At 40.6% G+C, this 18,088-nt stretch overlaps 1 protein-coding gene across 1 annotated transcript in view; it reads right to left on the minus strand.

Moving 5' to 3' along the window:
* Nucleotides 1-18,088, minus strand: part of DNAH14 (dynein axonemal heavy chain 14) — a 551,687-nt gene that overhangs the window by 68,444 nt on the left and 465,155 nt on the right. The window contains exons 66-74 of the mRNA XM_043511487.1: nt 15,514-15,609; nt 14,537-14,677; nt 13,721-13,936; nt 13,202-13,432; nt 11,571-11,692; nt 6,710-6,954; nt 5,760-6,205; nt 5,128-5,326; nt 2,831-3,037 (exon numbers count right to left, since the gene is read on the minus strand). Of these exons, the coding sequence (XP_043367422.1) occupies nt 2,831-3,037; nt 5,128-5,326; nt 5,760-6,205; nt 6,710-6,954; nt 11,571-11,692; nt 13,202-13,432; nt 13,721-13,936; nt 14,537-14,677; nt 15,514-15,609 (1,903 nt within the window). The remainder of the gene's footprint in view (nt 1-2,830; nt 3,038-5,127; nt 5,327-5,759; nt 6,206-6,709; nt 6,955-11,570; nt 11,693-13,201; nt 13,433-13,720; nt 13,937-14,536; nt 14,678-15,513; nt 15,610-18,088) is intronic.

Genomic DNA, 18,088 nt, shown 5'->3' on the forward strand with positions numbered 1-18,088 from the left:
ACTATATTTTCCAGTTAGTACCTCACCAAAAGTAGCCATTGATCAAAGACTTTAGATGGCTTTTTGTTTACTTTTTAAAAGCTAAACATAAGATTTTTGTCAATTGAATCAGTTTCAAGAATGGCACCATCTGAATAATACTGTAACAAATCCCTGGTCCTCTAGGACTCTACAGTTGTAGAGACTGTAGCCACTCTACTCCAAAAGTACAAACCCCTACCATTTCGGCTAAAGGAGAATCTCAATAGCTATTAGCAGTACAGGGCCTACGACACTGGAGCGGTTCAGATTCTATCCAGTCGAGGGCAGTGGTATATATGCACAGTAACCAGTTCATTACAGTACATAGCATTATATGCAGCCAACTTTACACAGTAAGCCTTTAGGTCTGTTGATATGAACACAATCACAAACGTGTATCTGGGATGATTTACAGAGTTGTGTGAAAGTTTTACCAATATAGTTATTTTGGTATAGCCCCTCATGTGGACCCAATTATACAGGTATAAAGATGCCATATATCAGTATAGCTTATTCCCCTTCCCGTACAGGAATAGCTCTATCAGGATAGAGTGCCTTTATAGTGGTATAATTGTGTCCCTTCTGATGTGGGGTGGGAGGTGGTTATCACAGAATCATGGACCTTGAGAGGTCATCTAGTCCAGGCCCCTGTGCTGAGGCAGGACCATTCCTGCCAGGTGTTTGTCTCACCGGTTCTTAAAAACCTCCAACGATGGGAATTCTGCAGCCTCTCTTGGAAGCCTATTTTATGCTTAACTATCCTGATAGTTAGGAAGATTTTTCTAATATCTAACCTAAATGTTCCTTGCTGCAGATTAAGCCAATTACTTCTTGTCCTACTTTCAGTGGACATGGGGGACAATTGATCACAGTTCTTCCTATAACAATCTTTAGCATATTTATAAATTATCAGGTGCCCTCCTCAGTCATCCTTTCTCAAGATTACACATGCCCAGTTTTTTTAAACCTTTCCTCATAGGTCAGGATTTCTAAATTTTTATAGTTTTTGCTGCTCTCCTCTGAACTCTCTTCAATTTATTCACATCTTTCCTAGATGCCCAGAACTGGACACAATGCTCCAATTGAGGCCTCACCAGTGTTAAGAAGAGTGGGAGAATTACCTCCCATGTCATACATAGGACACTCCTATTAATAAATCCCAAAATGATATTAGCCTTTTTTACAACTAGATCACACTGTTGGCTTATATTCAATGTGTGATGCACTATAACCCCCACACCCTGTTCAGCAGTACTACTGCCTCTTCAGTTATTCCCTATTTTGTAGTTGTGCTTTTTATTTTTTTCTTCCTAAGTGTAGTACTTTTCACTTGTCTTTCTTGACTGTCATCTTGTTGAGTTCAGACCAATTCTCCAATTTGTCAAGGTCATTTTGCATTCTAATCCTGCCCTCCAACTGTTTGCTATTCCCCCTGCTTGGTGTCATTTGCATATTTTATAAGCATACTCTCCACTTGATTAACCAAATCATTAATGAAAATATTGAATAGTACCAGACCCAGGATAGACCCCTTCAGAGCCCCACAAGATATGTCTTTCTAATTTGACAATGAACCATTGATAACTACTCTTTGAGAATATTCTTTCAACCAGTTTTGACTCACCTTATAAGTAATGTCATCTAGACAACATTTCTTTAGTTTGCTTATGAGAATGTAATGTGGAATTGTGTCAAAAGCCTTAGTAAAATAAAGATATATCATGTCTACAGCTTCCCTCCCATCCACTAGGCCAGTGGTCCCCAAACTGTGGGACACGCCCCCTAGAATGTTTGGGGGGAAGCGGCGGGGCCCAGGCCAGCTCCCACAGGGAGTGGGGAAGGAATGCCACACAGCCCTGCTCTGCCCCCAGCTCTGCCGCAGCCCTGGGTCCCGGCTCTTGGCTGTGGCTCTACTCCCAGCCCCTGCCCCAGCCGCTGACTGCGGCCCAGCCACAGCTTCTGCTCCCGCCCTCAAACCCACCCCCAGCCTTGGCCTTCAGCCACAGCTTCTCACAGCCCCTGCCCTAGCCCTGTGCCCAACCTCAGGCCCTGGCTGCTGCTTTGTTCCTGGCTGAGACTTTGTTCCCGGCCCCAGACCCACCCCCAGCTAAGGCCCTAGCCTTTGCCCCTTTACTCCTGTCCATGTCTGTCCCCCCCACAGAGCTGTGGCCCCACTCCTGGCCCCGGCTTGCGGGGGCACAGACAGGGGTAAGGGGGGGCATGACCATGTAAAGTTTGGGGACCACTGTACTAGGCCAATAACCCTGTCAAAGGTTGTACCACTAACTAAATTGGTAGAATCAAAGTGGTACAACTTGTGTGTGTAAACAAGCCTGAAGTATCTTGCTGAATCAGAGCCTTATAAATGTTACTTTCCTGATTTATAAAGTCATCACAAACCTCTTGATTGACATACAGCTTTACTACGCGGTACAGGTGACTAGTAAATCTATATGTAGTGTTGTTGTAGCTATGTCAGGACTAGGATATTAGAGAGACAGACAAGTTCGGTGAGGTAATATCTTTTATTAGACCAACTTCTGTTGGTGAAAGAGACAAGCTTTTGAGCTTATTCAGAGCTTTTCTTCAGGTCTAGGAGCTCTTTGTAAGATTGAAAGCTTCTCTCTCTCATCAACAGAAGTTGGTCCAACAAAAGATATTACCTCACTCACCTTGTTTCTCTAATATCCTGATACTGACATCTACAACACTGTATATAGATTTACTAGGCACAGCTGAGGATACATGACTCCTTACCCAAGATTATTTAAAGTTTTAAACAACATAAAGTAAAATTATGAACTTGTACCTTGTTGTGATGATGATGGCTTGTAATGTGTGCTAAGTAAATAATATAAGTTACCACTGTTTAGGAAAGAACTCCACTGTTGGGAATTTGATGTAAGGGAGTCACACAAGAGATTGAAAGGTTGCATGTGAGTGCTTATGTACTGACATTCCTTCCACATAGATTCAGTAATCCAGAGACAAGGAGTTTTATTAAACATATATGAACCTAAGGAACAAGAATTATAGGATTAGAACACATTCATCCTTTGCTTCTTAGATTTTTCATCCACATGTCATACAAGTAACATTAATTGATGCAAAAAAAGTAACCATGTTCACTTAAGTTTGATCATAAACTGATAATATAAAGGAGACTATGTAGAAAGATCACGGTTTATGCTTTTTGGATGTTAAAACAGCATTGTTACATTACCATTACACTATTCTACCAATGCTAATGCTGTTTAATTCGAATGAGAGTTTACTTACTCTGTGCAGTATCTGGAGTTCTTTGAGATGTGTTCCCCTATGGGTGCTCCATTTCAGGTGCAGATGCACCTCATTTGCCTTTGATTGGAGATTTTTGGTAGCAATGCCCATTCGGCCCATGGATGTGTTCCAGATATCTCTGTGCCTAATACTAAAGATACATAGAGCTGTGCAGGTGAATTACTCTCTGTTCCTACTCTACCACAAAGTTCTGCGAAAGGAAATGCTGAGGCAGAGGGTAAGGAGGCTGGGGACTGGAGCACCTATAGAAAGACGCATCCCAAAGAACTCCTTTTACTGCACAACATAACCTCTCCTTCTTCTTGGAGTAGTGTCTCTATGGGTACTCCACTTCAGGTGACTTCTGAGCAGTATCCCTGGAAAGAGGAGGGAGCTTCAGAGTTAAGTCTAATACTGAAGGACAGAACTGCACAGCCAGCTGCAGGATCTGAGCTAGAGGCATGAACCAAAGCACAGTGTTTAGAAAAAATATGTAATGAAGTCCAAGTTGCAGCTTTTCAAAATTTCAACAACTGGAACATCTTTGAGTAATGCCACAGAAGTAAACTGAGACTTTGTAGAATGAGCTAGCATCCTAGAAGGAGATTGGATGTTGATAGATTTGTAACATGAAATAAATCATCCAGAGGTCCACTTTGAGATTCTTGGATAGAAACAGTCTTGGAGACTCTCTAAATGGTTTTGTTCTATCTAGATAGAAAGGTAACGCCCTTCTGATATCCAAGGTATGGAAGGTAGCTTCCTCCCTGGTCTGATGTGGCTTTTGGAGAACAACTGGGAGATTAATGACATGATTAATATTAAAATCAGAAAACACTTGAGATAGAAATTTGGGATGTAGTCATAACAAAACTTTTCACTTGAAAAACTCTGTAAAGGGAGACGCTGCCATTAATGTCCTCATTTCTCTGTTCCTTGAAGGCACAAGTGTCAGCCACCAAGAATGCTGTTTCAATGGATAGGTGAAATAAAGAGCATGTAGCTAATGGCTCAAAAGGAACATTTCATAAGGGAACTGAGGAAAAAGTTCAAATCCCATACTATGATGGGTTCTTTAATCTGTCCACACAGCTCTAGAGATATCTTCATACCTTGGTATGAGGATGTCTGGAGTGCATGCTCAGGCCGAATGGGCACTATTACTGAAGATCTCTGATCAAAGGCATATGGGGCACATGTGCACCAGAAGTAGAGAACCCATAGGAACACTACTCAAGGAAGAAATGTTGTTACAATGGCACTGTGTCATGCAGTTCAGGCCCAAATTTTAGGTTTTATATTAAACATAACAATAAAAGGCTTGCATTTTACAAAAATCCTGTTAATTAAATATTTTCATGGTTTATAAAAATGCAAGTATGTTCTTTGTATTTAAATACTTTCCTGAAATATTTGCAATCTAACACACAACAGAATTATGGTAGTGCATGAGAATCAGAAAGTGAAACTGGAAATAAGCAGCTTAGTCAAGATTTACAGTCAAACCCAGTTCAAGAAACAAAAACCAACAACAACAGGCTCTCTATTGAACATTTGATGAGATTTTTCAAACTTTTCAGTTCTACTGTTATAAGGGCCAAATTCTATTCTCAGTTATATGATGTAAAACCAGAGAAATTCCAGTGACTTCACTGTAACAGAGCAGAAAGTATTATTGGCAGCAGAGGCAAGAAAGACATTTAAATATAATGTTTATTACCTCATCTGTGTTTCTTTAAAGGTATCTAATTCTGCTCTTAGTTACACTCATGAGGCCCCTTTAATTTCAGTGGGGTTGTATAACTGAAGGATAGGAGCTTTATTTACCATAATTTTCAAACTCTGATTGTGTATCCATAATATTTGCCAACATGCTAGAGTAGAGGAAGAAGTTCCACTCATTCTCAGGTAGGAATCCAAGTTCGTCTTGGGCTTGATTTTCACCACAGTTATTCTGCATGATCTTAGTGCAGAGCAGGAAAGAGAAGCAGAGCTGGTTTTCAGTGAAGAGGGCAGAGGAAACTGTCTGTAGAGGGGGAAAGGTGTGTTAATACTAATAGTGTAATATACTTAGAAAACACACAAAGGAGATATTTAAAGCAACGTCTACTCTACAAACTAGGGATGTGATTCTCCTGCTTGAATACTGCTAGCATAGGTATAAATAGCAGTGTGGCCACAGTAGCACTGGTAGAGGCAATGGAGGCACAGCTGAACCATGCTGAGTACATATGGGTACATACAGAGGAGGCCGTACTCAGCACAACTGAGCCGTGCTTCCACTGCGGCTTCCCAAGTTATTGCGGGTACACTGCTATTTATACTCACGCTAGCAGTATGCGTCCACAAGCAAGAGAATCACACCCATATTGTAGACATAACTTCAGACACAAATCTTCTTATAGTAATTAAGAAGATTCATGTGTAAGTAATTGTATTGTATTTTGGTGACACCTCACCTTATAAACATTATTCGTCAACATGTCAATTATATCTTTAAGATGCCTGTTAAAGTTGTCCGTCTCATTCTCACATTCTTCCCAATGCTCTTGGGTGGAATGCTTTCTTCTCCGCCTGCTAAGGGCTCGTACTGTTCCACATACAGAAGAAGTTGAATCGGACAAAGAAATTTGACTTTGCAGTTTATTCACAGAATCCATAGATTTTACAAAGATCTTATGGAACCACTCTAATGAAAACTGATACATATAGTTGATCTTAGTAAGATCTGCCACTACAAAGTAGAGCACAGCACCTCGAGTTGCAATAGGGAGATAGTTTTTACGTGTTTTTTCAATTGTGGCCTCTGTTTTTGCTGATGCTTCAACACGCTCAAAAATCTCTTTTGAAGTAACTTTTGTTCTTTTTAAGTTGTCAATGAGGTCCTGGTCATCTAATATGTGTCCTAAAATGTAAAAAAGGTTTTATTCAAATTGAAAATTTGTGAGCTAGAATGCAGCAGACAAATTAACACATTTTTAAAAAATAAGCCATGCTGTATTTTATGGAGATTACTTCATAAAGTGTATTTATATTCATAAATTTAGTTTAAAAAAACCCCAGAAAACAAAAACAAAGTTTCACACAAAACCTAACTGATGTTAGTATTGTACTTCACATTATTTGTTTTTATATGGAATTTACTGTCTGGCTGTATAATTTAGTTTTATCTTCATACTTTATATAAATTGTAATGAAAATAAATGCACAGAAATAAAGTTACCTGATAATTTCACACACAAGAATTAACAGAAGAAACTGAAGCAGAAGTTTATTGTTTGCAAGGCACATTAAGAAATTATCCATGTTCACTATCACATTATTGTATAGCATATTAAGCAATTTTGTTCTATACTTTTCTCAAAGAGATGCACAATGTGTCCTCAATTTCTGTAATATTGTTGCTTACCTTCCGTTTTCTGGAGCAGTTTAAGTGACTTTTGTTCCAGTTCTTGGAGTGTGATTTGGTCAGCAGAGATACTCTCCAATAATTTACAACGTTGTTGCTCTAATGTGGGTGTTTCATGAATTACTACAGTGGATAACAGTTGGTCCTGCAAACCTTGGAATGTTACAGTGAAGTTGATCATTGTGACCACATTACAAACTGCAGGGAGAAAATGGGGGTTGGCTTTTTGCGTCGTTATGTATAATCTGAAACCACAAAGCATTTTAAGTGTTAAAGGAATAAGTAGTAATGCATATATCAACATATCTTACTCATACGTTTTCTTTTAATTTGAACTTCAGGTTAGGCATGAAGCACATTGACAAGGTGAGGTGAGAGAAGGCAGTGCTTTCTTTGACCATGCTTTACCTGTTCTGTGAATGAAAATCTATCTAAAGAAATATATTATGAGGGCATCCATCACAACAGGATTTGACAGGTTTCAGAGTAGCAGCAGTGTTAGTCTGTATTCGCAAAAAGAAAAGGTGTACTTGTGGCACCTTAGAGACTAACAAATTTATTTGAGCATAAGCTTTCATGCATCCGATGAAGTGAGCTGTAGCTCACAAAAGCTTATGCTCAAATAAATTTGTTAGTCTCTAAGTTGCCACAAGTACTCCTTTTCTTTTAACAGGATTTGAGTATCAAATGTTTCTTGTCTAGCACTTTCAATCTGGCATCTTTCAGCAACACTAAGAACACTTTAAAAATAAATTGGGTATTGGGTTAGACCCTTGCAGAATCAAAAGGGGTGAGGTGAGGTCAAGGGACAGAAAAGATGGCTACACACCACTTTTATGTCCTCTTGATCCTGTCTGGGAGTTGGTTTGACTCCCACTATAAGTCAGAACGGCCTCAGGGTTGCTCTATTTTTTTTTCCAGAAAATCAGCGATTCCTCTTCTCTCGCCCTAGCCCCAGCTGGAGGTGTACCACAGCCAGGACTGAGGTAAATGGAAAAGGTATCCAGATTGTCAGGTGCTCCCCAATGAGCAGTCAGCCACCATAAAGCTGATTTACTCCATCCCATGGCAGACTGGGGCATGAACTGTAGATGTCACACTAGCAACCTGTCCCTGTGTGACCTTACCCCCTGATTAAGGACACTACTCATGCAGATAAACTGAATCCCAAAGGGGTGACCAAAAGACCTCCTAAGAGACTGACCACATTTGTCTTTTTCTTTCACTCTGACTCTGTCTCTTGCAGGGGAAGGAGATGAAAAAGTACCTTTTTGTTTGTTTTGTTTGTAGAAATCCTGTGTGTGCCTCAATCAGGGGAAGGACTGTGTAAGCCATACAAATTGTGGTCTGGTGAGGATGCAGGGGGTCCCACATCCACAACACCAAGTCTCACTATTCCTCTGATGTCATCAAATATCTGTGAATCCTACTAGAAAAGTTTCCTCTTCTTGTTCTGGGCCACATAAAGGCTGACAACTTACTACTGCTATAAGTTATTCCACTAGCTCAAGGTGCAGAGGTCTATGCAGTGGATTTAAAGATTCAAAACTCATTGATAACTCACGTGGGCCTGCTCTAGGGATGGAATACAGGTTGTGTAGTGAAGGATGCTGCTGTCTGTATGACCTCTGCCCCATTTGCTGCAGTAATTGGAAGTTGCGTGGTGAATGACATTATGGATTGCAGGAAGAGAAAGGATGGTCTTATGGTTAAGGCAGTTGAATACTGTCCCTGCTCCTGCCACAGAGTTCCTATATTATGCTAATCATTTCACTTAAATGAAATTTTTCACAGGTGACCACTAATTGGGTGTTCTTCACTTTATGGGTGCCTGACTTGAGACCTTATGGTCAAATCTGTAGAAGTGCAGAGCACTAACAGCTGCCACTGAAGTCAAAGGAATCTGTGCTTTGAACATATAAAATGCTATATTAAATTAAGGTCACCTGTTGATAGCTTGAGCCCTTTCCAGAATATTGAGTTCAGCAAAACTAAAACTTCTGAAAACACAGAAATATAGAATTATGGTAAATGCCCTCGCAACCTTACTGCCCTCACTGGAACTAGCAATAACTACTGGCAATTATCTGAATGCACTCCAGCTGTATTCTCTGTGTTAGGTGTAACTGTACTGAATAGTGGAGGAATAAGTTGGAGCAACTTGAAAGAGCTGTGATTGTGATATGAGGAGATCTGGTTCTGAGTCCCCCTCCATTTGTGTTATCAAAGGAAAGAGATGTTTGTGTACCTTGATATTCCAATCTACATCATTTCAATACAGAATTGTGTAGTCTGTCTCAGTAGAGAGTACTGGGGTCTTCCTGCCATGGGTATTGTCATAGTGAGGGGGATATGAGAGAAGTCTGGATTTCATGATGCGCAGGAAAAAGTATAAGTTTAGGTGGTGACCTTTGTGTAAGTGTGAAGGGCTGTAAAAGGGTATAAAATGATTATTAAATTTTACAAGTATGGTATTCTGATGGGGGAGTAGGCTCATAGTTTGAACATAGGGAAGTGCAGTTTGTGCCTGTCCATTACAATGCAAAGACAGAGTGCAAATATGTGAGTTTTGGGTCTTGTGGGGGTCTCACTCAAAGAGGGCAGAGTTAAGGTTGCGTGGGTGTTTATCTTAATTCTGTATTCCTGGTTTTCAAAAGTTTGAGTTTTGCTGAACTCAGTGTTGTGGAAGGGCACAAGCTATCACCAGGTAACCTTAACTCTGCCTTACTGAATTTTTTTGCCATTTAACTTCCTAGTTCTTTTTTAAACAGAAAAAGAGAAATGTTGGTTTGTAGGAGTTAGTGCAGCGGCTCTCAAACTGTGGGTCAGGACCACAAAGTGGTCTCACCAGACTTAGACTTGCTGGGGCCTGAAGCCTGTGCCCCACTGCCTGGGGTCAAAGCTGAAGCCTGAGGGCTTCAGCCCTGGGCAGCGGGCTCAGGCTTCAATCCCCACCTCTGGGATTGTGTAGTAATTTTCGTTGTCAGAAGGGGGTCATGGTGCAATGAAGTTTGAGAACCCCTGAGTTAGTGCTCATTTAGGCATTTGTAGTTCTCACTTAGGTTTGCAGTTGATATGTTATTGTGGCTAGGTAATAATCAAAAGATAAAGGATATATATATATGGAGACAATACCGGCATAACTATATCATTGTAGCTATGCTGGCATAACTGCATATTGTAGATGCAGCCTGCACTGATGGAAGGGATTTTTCTGTCGGTGTAGGGACACCACCTCCCCTAACAAAGTTAGCTATGTTGACAAAAGCATTCTTCCATCAACATAACTACATCTACACCGGGTGTTAGACCAGCATAGCTATGTTGGGGTGTGTTTTTTCACACCGCTGATCAATGTAGCTATGTCAACCTCACTTTTAAGTACAGATCAATCCCTAGCTTCTATATAGTGCTTTTCAGCAGTAGAACTTTACATCATTAACCCCATTTTACAGGTGGGAAACTGAGGCACAGAAATTTGAAGTGACTTGCCCAAAGTCACCCAGCAGGCCAGTGGCTGAGCCAGGAATAGTCCCCCAGACAAGTGTTTTTTCCACTATACCACATGATTGGTACATAATTCCTAAGTGCTCCTCCCCCATCCTGACATTTTGTTAGAGAGGAATGGGGATAATGTTCATTCTTTGAAATTTTGGCAATGTGTATTTGCTAACAGAGCTGATGAGAAAAGTCTCACCCATATCTATGTGCTAAACCCTCAATAGTTTTAATACATGGCTGTTACAGTAGCTTCAAATGACCCCAATTTTGGATCACTAACAGAATTCCCATGAGGAACACCAAATTTCATGGCAATCCTAGTAATCATGTGGATTTTAGAACATTTAGAGCAGAGGTTGGCAAACTATAGCCCACGGGCCACATCCAGCCCGTGGAACCATCCTGCCTGGCCCTTGAGCTCCCTGCCAGAGAGGCTAGCCCCTGGCTTCTCCCCCGCTGTCCTCCCTCCCCTGCAGCTATGCCGCCACGCAGGCAGCACTCTGGGCAGCGGGGCTGCGTGCTTCTGCAGGGCAGCGCGTCTGGCTCCAGCCGGGTGGCGCGGCTTCAGACAGGCTGCAGGCAGTGGTTGGATAGATGTGGGGCAGGAAGTGGGACGGGGCGGATAGGGGGCAGGGGCCAGGCTGTTTGGGGAGGCACAGCCTTCCCTACCCTCCATATAGTTTTGCAACCCTAATGTGGCCCTTGGGCCAAAAAGTTTGCCCACCCCTGCCTTAGAGTCAAGCTTTCAACAGAAAGCTGGTCTTAAGTTTAACACTCTAAAAAATCAAGGCCTAGGTGTCTCAGATTAGGCACCCAAAATTAGTGGATACTTTTGAGCTTAATGTCTCTGTACCTCAATACCCCTTCTGTAAAATGGGGACAATACAATACATTTTCATGGAGGTGTTGTGAAAATGAATTATTTAATGTTTTTGAAGCAATCGCATACCGTAATGATAAGCACCATAGAAAAGACCATGAAGAAACTAATAATTTTGTCTTCAGAGCAGAGTTTATACTGTACAGTAAATAAGGCATGTGGCACACATTCAACAACAAAGAGAAAACAAAATATTGAATAGCTACTCATTAAACGAGCACTATCCATGCTCTTACTGAATGAAGCAGGGGTCCTGAGGAAAAAATAATATGTGATCATATAAATCAATACAGTATCATAATGGATTCGCACAAGGGAGTTGAATTAAGATTGCACAGGCAACCTTAATTCTGGCATTTTCTAACTTTACTTTGCTACCTTAATAATGTTCTTAAAATGCATTTTGGGAGTGTTATTTAATATATAGTACAATCTAATACAGAAGTAGTTAGAACAATTGTCACAGATGAGGACAGTTACCTAAAGTTGTGGTTGTATTCAATTTCAGCATCTCCAATCCTGATGAAGTCTTTACCTCCTCTACTGTAGATTTCCTTTCTTAAGATTGGCTTTAAATTTGAATTCAAAGTTTCAGCAAGATCCTAAAACCCATAAATATATTGTCTACATTGCAATCATTATGGTTAATTAATAAGCTTAAATAATTATTTAGCTTTGTGAGCTCAAAATCAGATATACACCTTGGGTTTTATCATTATATTTAATTTCTGGAAGGATATTCATATCCTCTGAGCCCAGCCTGGAACTTCCCTTAAAGAGGGACCCAGGAACAGTGGTACTAGAGATGCCCTGTCAGTGAGACTCCATTGGAATCATGCTGCCTAGAAATGCAAGCGTGGGCATGGCAAGGACACAGAGCTAATGCAGAAGCATAAGTCCTCAGCGCAGACGGCTCTGGCATTCTGATCCCATAGGAGTCCATGTAGCCGACTGAGATTTTTTTGTATGTATGTGGTTTTATGGAGAAACTGTCAGTGCTTATGGCCTGTTCTCCACACCAGTTTTAATGCAGTGCAACTCCATTGACATCACTGGAGTTACTACTAATTTACATCAGTGTCAGTGAGGAGAATCAGGTTCCTAGAGCTTTAGACAATGTTTATTATTACATTTAAACAAAACTACAAAACAGTTCCATTACTTCCATTGCTCTCCTACTCTTACACCTTTGACAAGGGAAATTAACATTCAAATGCACTCTATGCTTCTTACATGTATAGTTTTCTGATGGGAATTTTTTTCCTTGTTATTTACTCAGAACCCCCCTGTAGTGGGATGGTTACCCTGCTCTGGCCCTGAAGGGCTTAAAACAGCCCAGGGAGAGGGCTGTGGCAGGGGAAAAGCTGGGCTGATTGGGAAAGCAGCCACAGCTGTAGCCAGTGCAATGAGGGCCCAGCTGGCCCTTATAAGAGGGCTGTGGGCTAAAAGAGGACAGATACTCTCTCTAGCTTCCTAGAGGGAGAAGGAACTGGCTACCTAGGAAGCTAAGAAGAGTACCTAGGGTGGAGCAGTGCTTGGGATGGGCAGAGGGAGCTGGGGAGCTCCAGCTGAGCAAACCCCCAGGCTGCAGGCCTAGTTAAGGACACACAAAAGGTACTAGCAGGGTACCTGAAGTGGAGCAGTACTGGGGAAGGGCAGAGGGAGCTGTGGAGCTCCAGCCTAGGAAAGCCCCAGGCTGCAGGCCTAGTGAAAACCCTATAAAAGGGTACTGGGGCTGCAGAGGGGCAGCCCAGAGATAGGCAGCAGGTCCAAACCTCCCTTGCCAGTGATGAATGGCTTTTACAGACTGCAGTCTGCCCCAGTGAGAGGGGGCTAGATAGTGATTGGCAGTAGCCACTGAGGCAAGGAGGGGATAGGGGGTTGGGGATTCTCCTAGGTGGGGAGACTTGGATTGTGGGTTACTGCTGGGGTGGAACCCTGATGAGGAGGGCACTGGGGTCTGGGAGAGACACAGGAGCCAGCGGCATGCAAGACACCGCCTGCAGAGGGCGCTCCTGGCTGGAAGAGCTAATTTCCAGGACAACCAAGAGGAGGCACTGCATGGGTGAGTTGCCCTGTGACACCCCCCCCCCCAAATTAAACCAAACTACCTGTAGCAGAATGGAGTCTCCAATTCGCATTGCATTTTCCAAAGTTCTTAAGTAATTGGAATCAGAAGCATGAATTTGTCGTAGCCTGTCACCTTCCATTTGACAAATCCATTTGTAAGCCTGTTTCTGTGGATCAATTAGTAAAGGCCATCGTTGTCCAGTCTTAACAAGGATAGCATTCTCAATGGAGTACTGGTCAAGAGGCAAACCTTCATTTTGCCATTTACTGACCTAGAAAAGTTTTGATTTTCAATATTTCAATATCTTTACATTTTTGACAATCCTTGTTAATTGTAAACATTGTATCCATGCAATAACTACATATAAAGACAAAAATGTGATGCAACAAAACACAGCAATCTAGATTGTAAATAATCTCAGTAAAATACTTGGACCTCTGAATTTTACTCTTAGTAAATCAGGCTTGGAATCAAGTGTTCTGAAAGGGGGAAGTCCTGATAAAACCTCTGATGTAAAAAAAAATTAGCTGTGCCCCTCACCATCTGCTCATGTTGTTACCTCATTTTTTTCTGTCATAGCTGTTATTAGGGAATAATTTGGAGATACAGGAATGATGTTCTCATTACACAATCTCAGACATTCATTTATTAGCTGCTGACGATATCCTGCTGATAACACGCCGCTGTAGATGATGCATGTTGCTGAAACAAGGGTATCACCCATAATACCTTGCAGCCTTTCGTCTAGGTTATTAACTGATTCTTTCCATCGCTCCTAACACATCCAAACGAAATATCATTTACAATAAAAATAACTTTTTAAAATGTATGTAAATATGCATTTTTAATAATGTATCAAAGTTTACTGTTTACAATTATGTGGAATAGGAATTGGGAGTGTAATTGAAGTGACAGTTGCAACTCTGGACCAAGGAAAGGAATCATTACTGCAGCATCTCAAAACTGATTAGTCATAATAGGGAAGGCTTCCTCCTTCCCTGCAGTACAAGTCATAATAGGGGAGGCCTCTTTCTGCCCTGCAGTACAAGGGATTGGAAATGCTGTTCTACCTAGAGAAAGGAAATTAAGGTGCAGCTGTTGAAAGGTGGGAAGGTTGTTTTTTATTGGGCAAGAATAATCCTCAGAAAGGCACTTCTCCTCTTCTGCCCAGGGCCGGGATCTAGTTATTAAACTTGACAGGCCAGCACAAAAGGCCACAACACCATGGTAAGCCATATGGGAGAGGGGAAGCACTTTGCGAAAAGGGGAGGCAGCTTCCCACCCCTGAAAAATGTAAATGAAATAAAAATGACGCTCTTATGTTTGAATGTTCTGAGGCCAAAAAGTAGACAATACAAAAAATGAAAGGCAATACCATCTCATCTGCCAGAGCTGTACTTAATACAGATACTCGCTGTAGACGCTGAGTTGCCAGTTGCTTTCGAGTTGCTAGCATTTCTCTCTGGGCTATGATCTCTTGATAGCTTGCCTCTAAATTCTGTTCATGTTCTTCAATCTAATAATCGATTGGCAGATAACAGATCAAGGTTTTTATTTTTTATTTTGACTGAGGGGTGCCTGCCTGCCATTTATCACACTTAATAGACCTACTTCATTGCTTCTATTACTACATGTGTTACTGATGTAACAGGCTTGAGCTTATTTAAGAAAGTAAGCACTTACATCGTAGTGACTGACAGTCGTTTCACATTGCATTGCTCTAAAATTTAGTCTTCTCATTATTCACTGTCTGACAATAAGATGTCAAGCCACGAATGGCAAATGTTCACAGCAATTTAGAGGCTCTAGTCTTTACCCTCTCTGAAGTATAGGTACAACACAAATTTCTATTCATTTTCAAGTGGGCCTCTCCTACGTTTTGGAGCAACGTTTTCCCTTGGCACTGAAATTGTTCTTTTGGGGTTATTTATTACTATTGATTACTTTTCTTTCATTTAACATGTCCTGCATTAAGTCCTCCTCCCACTGTAAAGGTCAGTGTCCCAAATTTGAACTGTAGTTGGTTGAGAGGAATGAAGCAAACCAGGAGGCATTGGAAGCTATTTCTCTGAAGAAATCACTATTTTCTAGGCTTTGCTGAAGTTTGATTAAAGGCCTGATCTTGCAGTCTTAGTGCAGGTAAAGCTCCCATTGAAGTAAATGAGACCTCACACAGGAGTTCAGTCTTGGGACTGTAGAATTGGGCCCCAACTCTCTAGTAAAGAAGTGTCTCCCTTCTGAAGCTTTTAAAATAAAAATAACTGGTACAAGTTTTAGTAGGGTCTAAGAAAAATATGAATATTTACATGCTTCAATAACTAAGCAATAATCTAATAATGAGAAATGTCTCACCAAGGCCAAACTTCTTTGTTTTTCATCCAGTTTTTGATGGGCAAGTCTTAGTACTTCCTGAGCTTCAGTAATGTGGATTTGTTTTGGCTTCACCAACTAGATAAAAATATGTATCACAGGCTACATTTCACTTTGAATGAAGAAAATGTATACAGTATGTTAAATACCACCTACATTTTCTGAATTTATTCAGAAAGCTGAAAAATGACTTTCCAACATCCACCTTTCTCCTGCAGTCCCCCCTGGTAAAGATTTTCAAAACTGGGTGTACAAAGTCCGGCTAACTGAAATACTAATGGTTATCAGTTGGTTGGTAATGGTATTGGTTGCTAATATTTGTATTGATATGAAAAAACTATCTGCTGGTCATCTTATTTCCTAATGCAGACCTAGATAAGTATAAACTACATTTTCCCATTTCTTCACTGTACCCTCTTTGTTTAGCTTGTAGACAAGCAAATACCTACCTTGACATTATAAGGCCATGTTTATTAACCTAGGTGCATATTACTGAAGAAGGTCTCAAAGAAAAATAAACATCAGATCTTATAGTATAGTTATATAATGACATATTTAGCTGAAGTCATAGAAAATGTGGCAACCTGACCTTTCTAACATGACTGAAAAGTCAATATTAAAAGTGAATCAAAAGGATGTCCAAATCAGACAAGTGACTGCCCAAATCTTTCTTTCTGTGAATAAATTAAATTGTATTCATTGCAACTCTGTGCTATTACTCCATACACTCTTTCATGGGCATATGCCTCCTTTTGATTTGTATTATTACTGGCTGCATTTGATCATTGTCTGCCTTTCTGGGGTTTTCATACATACAGAACATTTGAGGAAAAGCTCTTGTATAGATTAACATTTTCTTTCAGTCTGTAAAATGTCAATTGTTTGTAATAAACACATTATTAGAAGTTTATTGATCAACCAAAGTATCTGTTTGGCTTCTAATTCAGATAGTTCATCAAGGTAAGCATAACTGGTTTTCTCTAAAATGTTCACATATTTCTCATACTATTTTAAGATGTGTATAAAATCATACTTATTATTTCAGTATAAATGAAAATATTTACATATATAGAATACAAACTCCAAATACTTAAAACATGCATCAGGAAAACAAAAATCAGGTGATTGTATTAAAAATCCTGAAATTTTTAAAATAGATCTGGAGTTCTTAATTTGCTTTCTCTGTTATGAGTCTTTAGGGTTTATATTTTCAAACTTTTTTTCTCTGCAACTGTGAGGGCTAGAGTCTTACGCTTTAAAAATTAAAATTGAGATTCTCAAGTAATATAAATGACTCCTGGAATTGGCACCTCAAGGAAAAACACCAAAATATTGGAGCCTCAGTATAAAATCATAAGAGTTGGCAACTAAGTCATCATGGTAGAAATGGGTCATAGGAGAGAGAATTAGGATAGGGCCTTAAAGATAAGACAAGAATTGAGCCTGATGTGGATTAGAAGGGGGAGTACAATAGATGAATGAATAGATGTGGGGGTAACATATCAAGAGGCCAGAAAGAGGAACTGGCCTTTTGGTAAAATAAGGATTTCAGTTTTGGCCATGTTAAGGTTGAGCTAATGGTAAGAGATCCAGGAGGAGATGTCAGACTTGCAGAGACATGGGTCTGGATGGAGGGAGGCAGCAAAGAATGTACAGGCAGATTTCAGAGTCCATCAGCAAACAAATGGATACTGATGGATTGAAGTTTGGAGAGGGTCTACAGGGCAAGACTGGAGAGCAAGGGGCTGAGTGACAGATTAGATGAGGCCAAAGAATGGGAACTTAAAGGTGGAGAGATCAAAGACAGCAGTTTTTTGTGAAGACAAACTTGAGTGACCTTTTTGGTGTGTGAGGAAACTTCAAGTGATGTCTTGCACAGTAATCCATGGTCATGTGACTGTAACTTGAAATATTTTATTCATTGGTTCTCCCAGACCAAAGTTAACTTTTCTTCTTTTGAAGATTTAAGGTGCAATTCTCTGACAGAAAATAAAGACTAAGCACTCCATACACTTAGGGAAGAGGATTTCAAATGAAAAGCCAAATTCTGAATTGTGAGCAATGTAAGAAAATGCAGTTGTAATACATATGTATTAGTTTTAATTAAATGTTTTAATTCCAATGTCCCCCTTCACCACAGTGAGGATCTGAATGCAAAGAGCTCTGTCGGTGGCTGTCTCCTCAGGTACTTCTACCTGTTCTGGTCCTCTACTCCTAACACTTCTGCTTAGCTCCTACCCTTGCTTCCTGATTTTATGTGAATCCTAGAGTCTGTCCAACTTTCATTCCCTGGTAACTGCTGCTCCCACTCCACTCTTTTTTTTTTTTTTTTTTTTTCTTCCAATTACCCTAATCTAACCTGCCCATACACTTCTCTTACTTCCCCCTCTGACCCTTCTCCTGGCACCCAGGATGTGCCTATCAAATAACTTCCTTCCTACACAGTCGCCTCACCTCTCATCTAACTCTCCATGACCATTCTACCTAAACCTCCCTACGTCCTGGCTCTATTCCCTCATTCCTATTCACTCTATTTAAATCTTCATTTGGCTCTGGA

This window comes from Dermochelys coriacea, chromosome 3 (genome assembly GCF_009764565.3).
Source record: "Dermochelys coriacea isolate rDerCor1 chromosome 3, rDerCor1.pri.v4, whole genome shotgun sequence".
NCBI lineage: Eukaryota > Metazoa > Chordata > Testudines > Dermochelyidae > Dermochelys > Dermochelys coriacea.